The sequence below is a fragment of the Epargyreus clarus genome, unplaced genomic scaffold (genome assembly GCF_041222505.1).
Source record: "Epargyreus clarus isolate Ecla_fem2 unplaced genomic scaffold, WU_Ecla_fem_2.2 ptg000003l, whole genome shotgun sequence".
Taxonomy (NCBI): domain Eukaryota; kingdom Metazoa; phylum Arthropoda; class Insecta; order Lepidoptera; family Hesperiidae; genus Epargyreus; species Epargyreus clarus.
The window spans coordinates 4,275,608-4,290,916 of record NW_027332211.1 but is presented as its reverse complement, the minus strand read 5'-3'; the positions used below and the strand labels follow the sequence as shown (position 1 = coordinate 4,290,916).

Here is a 15,309-nt window from a genome sequence, read left to right as displayed (position 1 = left end):
GGTGGAAGTTTACTTTATACAGAAATCCTATGAACACCATTTCTATGCCCCTTAACAACTTACTACATATGAATGCTTTTGTATTATTTTAAAATGGCATAATTTATATTTAACTCTCGCTCATTACTATAATGTGTGAACGAGTGCCATATACAAGTCATTCTGCATTACGGCCTTTATTGAAAGTTACAAAACACTTTTAGGTACACTTAAGTAAAGCGTAAAAACCGCAATATATAAATAAAATAGATTCTAGATTTTAGAATCTTTACTTAAGATTCTGGTAAATTAGTCATCTTTACTAATATTATAAATCCGAAAGTAACTTTGTCTGTCTGTCTGGTTGTCTCTTCTTCACGCCTAAACCACTGAACCGATTTTAATGAAATTTTGTACAAAGATAGTCTCAGACCCGAGAAAGGACATAGGATTGTTTTTATCCCGGAAATCCCACGGGAACTAGGGATGGCGATCTAAGATCGATTAAACGGAGAATCGATCTTTTGGACCCAAAACATCGATTATTTTAATCGATATTAGTAAGGATTGAATCGTAAACTATGCATGATCAAGTGATGATCTTTAGCAAAGTTGAAGGTACGAATTTTCAGTTTTATGTATGTAGTTATTTTCTTTTAAACGCGGGCGAAGCCGCGGGCAAAAACTAGTATTGTCATAAAAATTCAAGGACTATTTGTATAAGTTTCGTAATCAACAAAATCCACTTTATATCTCCATTACATTGTTTGTCCGACACTTAAAAAGTTGTGAATGGAGGACTAAAAGTTCATTATCCATTTGAGCTTGTAACGAAAAAAATTTTTAACAAAAAATACAACCGACTTCTATGTCACTACAAAGTAAAAAATAATTCAAATAAATGTTGGTTTAGTACATATTTCTGAAGTCGGCGCTCATATTAGACACGCTGTTTACATCGTTATCCAACTAAATATATTGAGCGCCGACTTAGACACGCACACATATTAGACACGCTGTTTACATCGTTATCCAACGAAATATCTTGAGCGCCGACTTCAGAAATATGTACTAAACCAACATTTATTTGAATTATTTTTTACTTTGTAGTGACATAGAAGTCGGTTGTATTTTTTGTTAAAAATTTTTTTTCACCCTTTTTAGTGATGACATACTAACTTTTACATTAATACAATATAAAATTGTATAAACGTGATCATGAATGAAAGTAAGGTCTGAATTTACATTGATTGGAACCGCCCGCTTGCAGGGCGCTACCGCGCCCTGCTCGCTTAGTTTTATATTGTCTTATATGTTCCAACCTAACCTAACTAAATAGTAAATGATGAACTGGCTTTGCAATTTCATTAGAACCTACACCAAATATCTTCAAACACAACTCAATTATTCCCATAGGTTGAGGAGTTACATATTTTGACTCCGAGCCACATTATCAGACCCTTAAATAGTCAATGATGAACTGGCTTTGTAATTTTATTAGAACGTACACCAAATATCTTCAAACACAACTCAATTATTCCCATCGGTTGAGGAGTTACATATTTTGACTCCGAGCCACATTATCAGACCCTTAAATAGTCAAAGATAAACTGGTTTTTCAATTTCATTAGAACCTACACCAAATATCTTCAAACAAAACTCAATTATACCCATCGGTTGAGGAGTTACATATTTTGTCTCTAGAACCCACTCTGATCCTCATCATATTTAAATGGGACCAACTTGTAGCAATTGTCCACACACGAAATGAAAGGCATTAAAATAGGTTCATAAATGGCGAAGTTATGGCTGTTATATTTGGGTGGAGGAGTTCCCCTCTTTTTCTCCAGAACCAATCGATGGATCCTAACCATATTTAAATGGGACCAATTCGCAGCTCGTCTCTACACAATAAAAAAAGAATTATTAAAATCGGTCCACTAACGGCGGAGTAATTGCTGTACATACATAAAAAAAAAAAAAAAAAAAAAAAAAAGATACCGGCCGAATTGATAACCTCCTCCTTTTTGAAGTCGGTTAAAAATGTAATATTAAAGCGTCGCGTTTAATTCTAAAACCATAAAAAATGTCTCATTTTATTTTTTTTTCTGCCCACGCAATACGCCTGTGATGAATGATATCATTGCCTGTGATACCGATTTCGAATACTGAATGTTAAGCTCTAGTTTTTGTGAAATCTCAGTGGATAAACAGTGGAAATCATGTGGCCTGTAACCATTAATACGCTGGTATACTTGAGGACTTAGCTGGTGGATTGTGAGACCAAACAACTCAGCTGGTTTTTTTTATATAATGTAGGAGCAGCAGACGAGCGTGCAGTCTACCTGATGGTAAGTAGCTACTGCCGCCCATGGACATCGGTAATCAAACCCAGATAGGATTAGATATACCTGATACCTGAGGTGGGCCACAGATGCGCCGCTACCCCTGAGGACTAAGCTGGAACGCCTCGGAAAAGTATGTCTCCCTTACCACACCCTTCAGACCAGAACACAGCAGTGCTTAACACTGTTGTTATAAGGCAGAAATAGGTGTGGTGGTGGTGCCGCCGGAGTCGAACCACAATGGGATCTGCCACCTACAAAGCTGTTATACTAAAAATTTATAAAAGAAATGTGTATCTAATGGCTATAAACATTTTTAACAAGCTTCCTGACTCCTTTAAAGAATTGCCGTACAATGGATTTAAAAAGGAACTAAGAATGTGGCGTCAAAGAAAATGCTTCTACTCTATAAATGAATATTTAGAAATAAATTGATAATAATCTAAATTTAATTGTAAACGGCCATGAAAAATTAAAAATTGTAACTATTTCATTATTATTATTAATTTTTTACATGTGATATTATTGTGTAATTAAGGCAATGTGACTAATTGTGTTATACGATTAAAACAAAGTAGGTTAACATAAAATTAAGTTTATAACCATATTTGCACGCCGAAATGGTAAAATAAGAGGATTCTTGTATCTTAGGAAAGATTTAACCAGAGTTTTGTACCTTATTTGGCAAATAAAGATGTTTGATTTGATTTGATTTGATACGAACTTGAAAAAAATGATACGTACACAATATAAATGAACATTGACAAATTTATATTCCTTGATATATCCCAGATCTAACTCAAAAAAATGAATGTAGGTAGATATATGAACCGTTAATCAGTTATGAATTACTAAAAGTAAAAAAATACTCATTGTATTACCATTTTTAATTCATGCGATAGCCTCTATTATTTCGTTTTGCTACTCACAGCTAAAAAGCAATACCGTTAAATGCCAGCACAAAAACGTTTTAAACCGAGAAAGCTGGCCATTTCGGGGAGTAATTAAAAACCAATCAAGATTGCACCGTCCGAATACCGAACGTCATAACTGTCAAATTTCAGTGTATCATCGTCTAGCGCCCGCGGTATTATTTTGTGGTTATTTTTTCACCCGTCAAATCAAAATGTCGTCTGTTAAAACTGAGCTCGGTCTGGATGACCTATCGGGTATCGATATCACGTTAATGACCTTACGGAAACCCACGGAGTTGAAGAAAGTTATAGATTCGATTCCGAAGCCGGTGCGTGCTGTCCCTAAGAATGGCCTGCCGTTGTGGTACAGGCTTGGCTTGGAGTGCAAGTTGCCGGTGCCAAAGATGCCGAAAGGCAAAATCGTGTTCTCCCGAGGGAAAATCGGTGAAGACGTAAGTTATTAGTATTAAATATGTAACGGAGCTCTTTCGGCTACAATATTTTACCATAAATCAAGTAATAAATCAAGTAATTATTAATTAGTTTCAAAGGTTTCCTTAGTATTCTACTAGAATAATTCTAGCGTAAAGCAATGAAGCTTTTAGGTGGAAGGGTGTTGTGACAAATGAGGCGGCCATGCTAGTCCTCAGAATTGGGAACGCATTTGAAATCAAATCAACCAACTTATCATAAAATTCTATAATAAACAACGAATTGTTCATTATTAAATAGCATGTTTATTATTATTTTTAAATTTTATTACTATTATATTTTATAAAACCTATTAATGTTGCAACAACATTACTTGGCTGAATATTTCAAATTACCTTTGTCACGCAGCTTCAGCGCATTTTATAACAACACGGAAGAAAAAGCGCGCGAAAGCGTACATTTATCCTGCGTTCCACTTAATGATCGTGACGACTGTAGTATATTGCTTTGTCGCATTCATAGGACGCTTCAGTGTGATCCTTAAATAAGAACTCTTTTATCTTTCTTTACTTCTTTATATAATGAAGTAAAGACGTCTGTAAATGAATAAAGAATGTTAGTTACTAATTTCATAAGGGGTGCGTTTATTTAAGTACATCAATCGATACTTAGTTAAGTAAGCAAGTTATTCGTACTTATGTAAGTAGTTAGGTTGTAACAAAAAAAAAATATCTAAAGTACTTTTCATTGTCCAAAAAATAAGGCACCTGCTTCTATTAAGATTTCTTTAGTGACTACAATAACATATTAAATAATAAACTGTTGTCAGGTTTCGGTATTTCATATTTTCATAAGAAATTTAAATTACACTACGAAGAGCGATATTATGTTCCTAGCTTTCATTACAGTCTAGTTCTTCTTAGAGCTCGGTTTGCACTTGACGAAGTTGCAAAACATGTTACTTGAAGATGTTTATTTCTTGTTAATATATTCATTTTTAAATCTACACTAATATTATAAAGAGGAAAGCTTTGTTTGTTTGGTTGTAATGAATAGGCTCAAAAACTACTGGACCGATTTTAAAAATTCTTTCACCATTCGAAAGCTACATTATCCACGAGTAACATAGGCTATATTTTATATGAAATATATTTGATAAATAGATTTTGAGGCGGTACAAAATTTGCCGGGACAGGTAGTGTGTAATAAAATCGTATTTAAAAATCATACTTGTGGCTAAATCTATACAATTGTAAGTATTAATACCTATATTTTAAAATAAAAAACCCGACTAAGGAAAATATAGCCTATGTCACATCCACAATTAAGACTAATCCAATGACACTTCGTATGTTAAAATCCGTCAAGCAGTTTGGGCTGTAAAGCGCGTCAAATAATGAAATGTATAGTCCGCGCCAAACTGCTAGTCCGCTCTGAAGTTTTTGCGAGCAGGTGTAGTCATACAATTTGCTATGGCGACGCGATTCAGTTCTATATTCGGAGCGGACTAGCAGTTTTACGCGGACTGTTCATACATATACTCATACGTTAGAAATCCACACCCCACCACACCCTCCCCACCCTCCACAGTCTGATAAAACATTTTTTGTACAATCAATCGTGTCTCAAGTATAATCCAGAGTTACGTCTGCTAAATTAAAGTAAGTTTTACAGCATCTCTTTATACTTTATCCCTTGAGTCACCCAATAAATGTAGGCAGCACGCAGATAAGTATGTTTACAGAGATTCATCTCTCGTTTGACGCAGAGGGAATGCTTAAGACGCCATTAGCATACATACCTTTATTTTATTCACTCTTTACGTGAAATACCCTGGCCCTTCTGATGGATTAGAGCTCAAATGATGGCTTAAGGATTTAAAAGAGTTAAACTCCCCATTCTAACTTCCGTAAAATCATAATAGTTTCATTTACAGTTTAAATATGTAATAATATGTTTGCTGTCACATTATTAATAACTCTTCATGTAAATAATATTCTACGTTCGACTTCAAAGGAGGTCCAAGTAAATACTCTTTAATGCCTACACCTGTTTAGGATTCCGTACCCAAAGGGTAAAAACGGAACCCTATTACTAAGACTTCGCTGTCTGTCCGTTTGTCACAGAGCTATATCTCCGGAACCGTAATAGATAGACATATAAAATATTTACAGACGGTGCGTAACGGTGGCCGCTATAACAATAAATAAAATAAAGTTGATTAATATACTAGATAATAGATAGGGGGTCTCCATACAACAAACCGGTATTTTTGACCTTTTTTCGAACTGTTAAACCGTACTAGGAAGACGGTTGAATTTTTTACAATCCGTTTGCTACTATAACTGATATTATAATAAATATAAATAAGAACTATAAAACATATTTAAATATAAATATTTTAATTTTATTATACGTTGTTTACGGTATCATTCATCATCACCCCAACGCCATCTATTTTTGTGTCATATAACTAAGTATTGTTGAAAATAATAAAATGAATAAATATAATGAACATTTAGTGGTACGGTAGCCTCCATGTGCGTGTTCGACTCGTACTTGGCGAATTATTTTATACTAGTTTTTGCCCGCGGCTTCGCCCGCGTTTAAAAGAAAATAATATAACATACTAACATACATAAAACTGAAAATTCGTACCTTCAACTTTGTTAAAGTTCATCACTTGATCAAATTCATAGTTTACGACTCAATCCTTACTAATATCGATTAAAATTGGGTGTTTGATGTTTTGGGTCCAAAAGATCGATTCTCCTATTAATCGATCTTAGATCGCCATCCCTAGTTCCCGTGGGATTTCCGAGATAAAAACTATCCTATGTCCTTTCTCGGGTCTCAGACTATCTTTGTACAAAATTTCATTAAAATCGGTTCAGTGGTTTAGGCGTGAAGAAGAGACAACCAGACAGACAGACAGACAGACAGAGTTACTTTCGGATTTATAATACAAAAAAATTCATGTAACATTTAATTATTAAATCGGTTTGTAAAATGCGTGAACGAATTTTATTGGAATTCAAATTAAGTTGGAACTACAAAAGGCACTAAACATAACCCATAAACTCCCATAACACCATTAAAAAGGTACTCACAATAGATATGACATTAACGATAAGCGCTAATCCCTACGTGTCAGGTATGGCCAAGTGTGTTGATAAAGGCAATCCTTAAGATAAGAGCAGAACCTCATTTTACTGCTTGTTTAGTATTATCACAGGCCGTGTATGAAACAGTTAATTTTTAAAATAGGTACTGAATTCAAAATTGATAAATAACTAGATTTTTTGATCTATTCATAACAGTAATTTTATTATATAACCCCGCCCGTTACTTATATATAACCTATTCAATTTTTGCTTATAAAACATCCCGTTTCAGCTGTGTCCTATTTTTTTAATTTGCCATATGCTAAGTAGTCAGACAGTCAGTACAAGTTTTGTTAAGAAAATAAATTACTTTCATATAATCAAGTTTACTTTAATATAACGAATTTTATCAATATTTCGTAAGTTACAAAGCCACTGAAACAGAATATCTGTATAAATGTTCCCTCTGCCTATTTGTGGAAAAATATGCCAACATTTGCCTAACACTAAGTCGTCGCTAACAATATGCGAGTGAGGAACACCGAAAGCGTATGTAATCCGCATGACAGAACAGAACTAAAATCCCTTTACGGCTCGAAGCCTTTACCCTAGTTCATTATGGTAATGCACGCAACGACACTAGCTTAGCGTCTACCAAGTCTAACCCGAATAATGTTTGAATGACATGTGATAAGCCGGCCTAGGGATGTTCCCGCTGACGGAATAAGGCGAAATAAAACTTAACAAATACATAGTGGCGGACTAAGGTCGTCGGGGGCCCGGAAATGTTGAATGAGGCCCCCAGTCTAAAAGTTGATGTGATTTTATAAAATAACAAATGTGTTCAAATAACTTATTCGCCGACAAATACGTAGTTCAGTGACGGTTTGATTCCGGCGACTTTTTTTCCGCTGACGACCCTCGGGGTGCCCCCAGGACCAGGGGCCCGTTTAGGACCGCCCCTTCCGCCGCCCCCCCCCCCCCCTAAGTCCGCTACAGCAAATACAGATACAATATATGACACCTATAGATTCAAAAGTATATGCACACGTGAGTCAAATATTTTGATAGTAACTAACAGCTACCAACTAGCAGCTACCCTATTTACTGTGTCACTGAGGCAATCTTATACGCTGCTAAAATGACATTGTCGACGTTGAAAAACTACTATTTCAAAACAAGTCCTTATTGAAAACTGTAAAATTACACATAACTTAATTTTTACTATAAAAGTAAAAGCTTCGGAGTCGTTTTACCTTTCCTGTTTGAGGACAAAAATTTACATTAAATTTAAAGATTCGCTTGCTTAACGCATCATAACAAATTGCTACTCGTACGTAGAGCGGGTTTTGAAGTAGAAGTCTTTCTTCTTGCCTTTATGTGTGTTAACATGGAGTTAAACCTTGCGCGTAAAATAATTTAAAAGTTATCAAATTTATATCTCATTAGCGATTATTGGTCTAAAGGTAGCTTTATTGCTTCTCAATATTGCGAGAAAACGGTTAAAAAGCACTCCAGAAAATTCAAACTCCATATTACTTCAGTGGTTAGCGCTTTAGCAGTTGCTATATTGCTTCTCTAAACAGACACGTACTTTTCAAGGCTTTTAAACTAGTGCATTAGATTTAAAGTTCATCTTACTGTAGCGGTTAATGGTTTAGAGTCTGCAATATTGCTTCCCAAGATATACTGCGAGCGAAGAGAAGTTGAACTGTGACATTATTTAGAGCTTAAGTATCTACTTCTCATGTAAAGCTTAAACCAATTGGGTACATTATTTCCAAAACACAATAGTAAAACTAAATAACATAGGTTTTTAAAGATATGAAAATAATATTTGTATACTATATCATTACTGTGTTCTGATTTAAGGGTTGTAGTAATGCAGATTTATTATTTTTCAGACGTTCCATTTTAGTCCTCAGGAGTAGGAATATATTTGTGATCAACGTTAGGTAGTATTCCAGTGATATTTGAAATAGGTTACAAATGTCCATAGGTTGAAGTGACCACTTAACTTATTCTCGATTACTCTTTCTTATTACCTCCTGCTGCTAAAAACATAAATATATAAATTAAAAAAAACTTACGTAGCTTCATTCATTAGAGACACGACAATAAGGCGTAAAATATTGTTCGCTATAAATACGCACTTATTCTAATTTGGAAAACAAATTTCAACACCAGAAATCTCCCGATTCCTGAAGCTCATTACAAAACGCCAAATATTATTTCACGTCACGTATTTATTGTCTAGACTATATTGTCATTGGGATTGAATGGACTCCGATTCTCACTGAACGATGCTCGTCACGATGACGAGACGCGCCGCAATTTCCCGACGATTTTACACCCCAAGGAATAGAAGGGGCATATTCTGTAACCGTTCGTTAGTTTTAATTTTTATTTATTCGGAAAATTATGTCGTATATAATTTATAACAAAATACATACGTATTCATTAGGGATATAATGATAAAACATCGTTAACATTTATTCGCTATTATACACTTATTCCATTTCACAAAACAAATCTCAACACCAGAAAACTCCCGATTCCTAGGGCTTATTACAAAACGCCAAATATTAACTCACGTCACGTATTTATTGTCTAAACTGTATTATCGTTGGGATTTAATGGACTCCGATTCTCGCTGAACGATGCTCGTCACGATGACGCACCGCAATTTCCCGACGATTTTCCCGACGACACCCCAAAGAATACAAGGGGAAATATTCTGAAACCATTCGTTAATGTTGATTTGATTTATGCGGAAATTATGTTGTAGAACATTGATGGATGACGTGTAAACTGACCTGTAATAAATATATACTAATATGGGTAGGTACATACTAATAAATACTTATGAGGGTATTTAAAAAAATTTTGAAACAAAATACTTTTACATAAAACAAAATCTTCACGAGCTAATGAGGGTTATATTAAGGCAGTATTTTAATATTTTTGGGCTGACTAGCCTATTTCACCCTATGAATTAAGTTAACACACAGAAAGGCAGACGAATATTATTTTGTTTTCATTGATACATGGCATGTAAGCTTAGAATATTGTGATTATTTGAAAATTAAACATTCATATCAATGTATTTAATTTGATCTTCTATATTTTGTCGCGTACTATAATAATACAAGCACAGGATGTCTCTGGCTTTAAACTTTTGCCACGCCGCCTTTTAGCGTTACTCAACTAGCTTCCGCACAATGTTATCGACAAATGGCTTTCAGGAATAGGCACCTTCGCTAATTGAGACGTGTTTACACGTATCCAATGTCACGGGTACCGAGTATGAAATGATAGGAGAGTGGGCACGGCTTCACTCGAGGTAACGAAGTTTGCTGTCTGAATACTCTGAATATAATATGTTGGGAGCTTTAATCAGATTGTATATCTTAAAAAGTTTTTGAAATATGATTTTATAAAGTAATTTGTAAAATGCATATTATGGTACTAGGTAATTTTTACCACCCTATGCTCTGGGCTCGCCACTTTAAGAATAAATAGTAGGTATCTGCTATTTATCGAAAATAAAAGATACTCCAGAAGAATTTCTCATTTCTTATTTTAGTGGTATGGAAGTGGATGTCTGGACCATTCTATACGTCCATGGCTGAGTCTGATATTTCCAGTGGAAACTTCAGGATTAATGTATATAAAGACATTTTACTTATATCTAAAGTTGTAAAATTTTTTGAGTCGAAAGTGGATTTTTTGTATATAAAAAAATAAACCAGCGAGTTGTCGTATGACACAGTGTTACCAGAAAATCAGCAGTGGCGTAATAAAATATGTACGGTATGCTTTACAAAATGCACGCTTTTTAAATGAAACGAAAAATGTTTACAATTTTCAGCTAAACCAAATGTAACTTTAAAATTTCACAAACGAATGCCCGCGGCTCGTCGTCATCAAATTTTATTGTTTTAATTTGTATGAACACGTCACGTTCTCGTAAATTAAGGAAACGGTCGAATTAATGATGCTGCTAATTAGTTGGTGCGAACAATTTAGATCCGGTTTGTCAGCGACAAGAGAACGCTGGCCTAGTTTAGAAAAGTTCAATATGTTTAAAGTTTATCTACTTTCTGGTAAATATTCTCGAGCGAGAGGTTTTGTTTGGTTAGCATTATCATCGTCATCATCAACACATTAAATGTCCCACTGCTGGGCACGGGTCTCCTTTCTAAATGAGAAGGATAAGACCATAGTCCACTGCGCTGGCCAAGTGCGTATTGGACTTTACATATTCTCATATTTAGATTTCTCAGGTCTGCAGGTTTCCTCACGATATTTTCCTTCGCCGTTTAAGCAAGTGATAATTAATTTCTAATACGCACATAACTTTGAAGAATCAAAGTGCTTGGGATTTGAACCTCGGACCCTTCGATCAAAAGGCCGAGTTTCTGAGCTATCACTGCTTATATTGATTGGTTAGCATAGAACTATCTAACGTTCTCTCATTGGGTAAACATGATTTTATAGATAGAACTATATAGTACGAGTAGTTCGACGGTGGCGGCACAAGTTGTGCATAGTTTTGATGTCAGCAGTATCGTGCTTCAGGGTTGTGGTTTGGAGTTTGTATTGGGGCATTCATACGAATTGGACGTTCCAACTTGATTTGGCTGCAGGTTGGTTGACACATTTCTTGAATTCAATTCATTAGGCGCATTAATAATGCTTCTTCTTTTTCTCGTTTTCTTTCTTATATACCCTATTTTGTATCTAATTTGCTTTTCCTACCTAATTATCACTCATATCCATGAACTTAAACTCAATTGCGAATTTTTTAGCGTACGTGAGAACCTATACCGCACTCTACTCTCTACTACTACACTACTCATATCCCTTTTTTATATAATCTTTATTAGTTTTGAATATTCCTTTCATATGTTACTCTTATATTTCTTTCTTTACTAAGACATCCAATAAAGTGTTTTTATATTGTAACGTGTAAGTGAAAGAAAATAAATGTCCAAGGCTTTAATGTTCGCTCCGATAAAAACATATATGATAGAGCAAGATCCCAGGGCCACCAGACGTCACGTATTTTCTGACGAAGGAAATGTGGACGATTGAGTAGTGTTAGTATGTACTAAGAACGCATGCCTACCTACTAGCTTGCTCAGACGGCCAATTTTCAGGTATCAGATAATCAAGGTACATAAAAACATTACTTACCTCACGTAAATTCTCCAAGCTGATTTTTACGTATATTTTAGGCAATATCCTTAAAAATAAGTCGCCAATACTCCCAGACACTTTCCGTCGGCCGTATTGCTTTGCAGACGCTTTAAAGCTCCCAAAATAATTACTGAACTTCACGTAAATTCTGATGCTCCATTTTTATATATGTCTACCAGACAACTATTTTAAAATCTTTTACAAGAAGACAGACCGATCCAAGGGGCCAATCATCCCCTAAGCTCAATTTTAATGCCTCTGTGGGTAGGAGCGCGAGGGCATTATCCACGCGCATGAGACTGAGTGAGACATGTATTAGGATATATTGACCTCTCTCTCTCTCTCTCACTCCGTTACAATTTACTCATATAACTTAATTATTAATATTTAAAAAAAATCAGCTAAAAAATAAAAAATCAGGTAAACAATTAAAAATTAACTTGTAAAAAAAATGCTCATTTGACTACAATAATTCTAGAATTTTATCCTACAAGCTGTTTTGATAAATTCGAAAAAACTTCAATTTTTTTTTTAAGCAATATCAAATACTCATTAGTGTTAACGAATTCATTGAATAACAGCAATTTTTTTTTAATTATTTATTTATTGGGAATTAATCATAAGTAAAATACAAAGTAGAAAAATATTAATCTCTCAAAATTTCTGAGTAGTGTCTCTAATCTTCATTATCATCGTCATTGAAATTAGACAATTCATCATCCAGCCAATCTTGATATTGAATATCTAAATCGTCATTGTCGCTATCAACATTGTCCTCATTTCCTTCCACTGTAAAAAAAAATCAAACAATGAAGATCTGAAAAACTAAACTGACACAAAAAATATGAGAAACGAAAATAAATTACCTGATTGTTCTTCTAGCGACTCACTGACAAAACCCGGTAATTCATCTCCGTCGAACCAATGAAAATCATATGTTCCATCTTTTAATGTCCAGCCATTATTTTCGGGTTTGAAAATATTTATCATCTTCATAGTTGCATTGTTCCAAAGACTAGCAATATAGTTAGCTCGTCGGAACTGTTGCCAAAGCTCACTTTTGCAAGGTGGTAAGCTGCTAGCATCGAAGTTTTTCAAATTTTTCCGATTGAATTCTTCATTAATGTCAGAAACCATATCATTGTTAATAAACAGTTGGAGTCTGGCAGCATCTACATCAATTATTCCAGGAACGTTGTATACATCACAGATAATTTTTTGTATTATATTGAATACACGTTCTTCTTCATCTACTTCACCAACAAAATCCAAGGAACCAAAACGGTGAAATGCTTGTTGGTATTCTTCATTTTTCTTCAAAATATTAAACGGCCTTTGTTTGCCCTTTTTGAAAAATGCTGGATTAAAATCACATCCTGTGATAGCATGGAATGCTGGTAAACTTTGACACAACGACGGTCCGAATTGTTCGTAGATAGTATTCAAGTCAATATACCTCTGTTTGTTACCAGTGCCGGTCAAAATCCAAACGTGGGAATCACCATTTTTCAAATGATGCATATTTCCCGGCATTATAGCTGCTATATCAGTATTTGAGCATCGTATCACAAAATTAGCCTGGGCATCAATGTTGCATACATGGTACACGATCTTTGTATCAGCTTCCTCATGCTCGGAACATGATAAATCTTCATCGATTTCAGATATAACTTTATTGTTAATCACGATGAAAGAGTAACATTGTTTAAACTTTATAAAAATCTTATTATTGTCAATGAATGGAATCATCTCATCAGTAGCCCAGTGTAGTATAAAAAATTCAACAAGAGACTGCTTGAAATGTATGTTTTTTAATTCTTTTGCGAAATCTGATGGACGAACTTGATCTGGTCCAGTAATGTTGAATTCTAGTTGTGATGATTCATGTCGACGAAATCTTTCGTGATCTTTTATAGAAGGAGAAAAATACTGGTCAAAAATGACATCATATCTCGTTGCTTTCAATTGGGTCACCATTTGTAACATTTTTTTTATTTTAGCTGATTTTTTTAAATATTAATAATTAAGTTATATGAGTAAATTGTAACGGAGTGAGAGAGAGAGAGAGAGAGGTCAATATATCCTAATACATGTCTCACTCAGTCTCATGCGCGTGGATAATGCCCTCGCGCTCCTACCCACAGAGGCATTAAAATTGAGCTTAGGGGATGATTGGCCCCTTGGATCGGTCTGTCTTCTTGTAAAAGATTTTAAAATAGTTGTCTGGTAGACATATATAAAAATGGAGCATCAGAATTTACGTGAAGTTCAGTAATTATTTTGGGAGCTTTAAAGCGTCTGCAAAGCAATACGGCCGACGGAAAGTGTCTGGGAGTATTGGCGACTTATTTTTAAGGATATTGCCTAAAATATACGTAAAAATCAGCTTGGAGAATTTACGTGAGGTAAGTAAAGTTTTTATGTACCTTGATTACCTGATACCTGAAAATTGGCCGTCTGAGCAAGCTAGCAGGTAGGCATGCGTTCTTAGTACATACTAACACTACTCAATCGTCCACATTTCCTTCGTCAGAAAATACGTGAGGTCTGGTGGCCCTGGGATCTTGGACTATGATTGCCATACGTGCTCATACGCTCCAACGCGGTAGATGTTCACGCATGAAAAGATGTTCGATGTTCGGAAAAAGATTACCTCTCGTATCTCGTGCCGCGTTTCATAAGAAACACCAAAATTATCCTGACAGATGGGACTTTCACATGTCGTGTATTATGACAGCTTTGGGCCTAAAAATATATCAATAATAAAGTGATTGCTTGTTAAATTTAAACGTACGGGAGGTAATGTACTATAGCTATTTAAATATCTTTGACGGGAGGTTAATATAAATCACTGCTGTTTACCCGTGTTTTAAGTTAAATTTTGACGTAAATTTATTCTGAAAGTTCTATTTTCGTTGCACAATATTCAACACTTTAACGCCGAACTAGTTTAGAGGCGGTTTGCGTTCGGATTTCTATAAATATTATATTATACCTACCTATAGTTATGAAGAGTATTGCATTGGATGCTTGTATGGTCCTGGATGGTAAATATCTGTTTCACAACTTTCACAGAAAATCTCGGGACCCTCATATCTAGTGTTTAACATTATAGTATGGATCAATGCAATATCTGTGTACCATATTAGTATAATATGAATCAGTTTCATACCAACAAGAATAAGAAATAAAAATAAATAAAATAATCACGAATACGTCAATAGAATCGAGAGAGAATCTAAATTTTGATGGAATGACCGCAATCTATGGTAGAGATATGTATACAAAATTTAAACCAATCGTAAATTACAAGCGGGAAACGGGAAACATCTA

At 34.8% G+C, this 15,309-nt stretch overlaps 2 protein-coding genes across 4 annotated transcripts in view; one reads left to right on the top strand and one right to left on the bottom strand.

Moving 5' to 3' along the window:
• The first annotated feature begins 3,364 nt into the window (after window positions 1–3,364).
• LOC140750576 (uncharacterized) overlaps window positions 3,365–15,309 on the top strand; it is a 44,809-nt gene continuing 32,864 nt past the window's right edge. For 2 of the 3 annotated variants that reach the window (XM_073084224.1, XM_073084216.1), the window contains exon 1: window positions 3,372–3,690. In XM_073084224.1, coding sequence (XP_072940325.1) covers window positions 3,451–3,690 — 240 coding nt within the window. In that variant the 5' untranslated portion in view covers window positions 3,372–3,450. Of the gene's footprint in view, window positions 3,691–15,309 lie in introns of all 3 variants that reach the window. The other variant, XM_073084233.1, reaches the window with a different exon arrangement.
• Window positions 12,538–13,783, bottom strand: LOC140750572 (uncharacterized). Its single transcript, XM_073084203.1, has 2 exons — window positions 12,843–13,783; window positions 12,538–12,765 (listed from the first exon to the last, which is right to left on the bottom strand). The coding sequence occupies exons 1-2, from the start codon at window positions 13,723–13,725 to the stop codon at window positions 12,653–12,655; spliced, it is 996 nt and encodes a 331-aa protein (XP_072940304.1). The 5' UTR covers window positions 13,726–13,783; the 3' UTR covers window positions 12,538–12,652.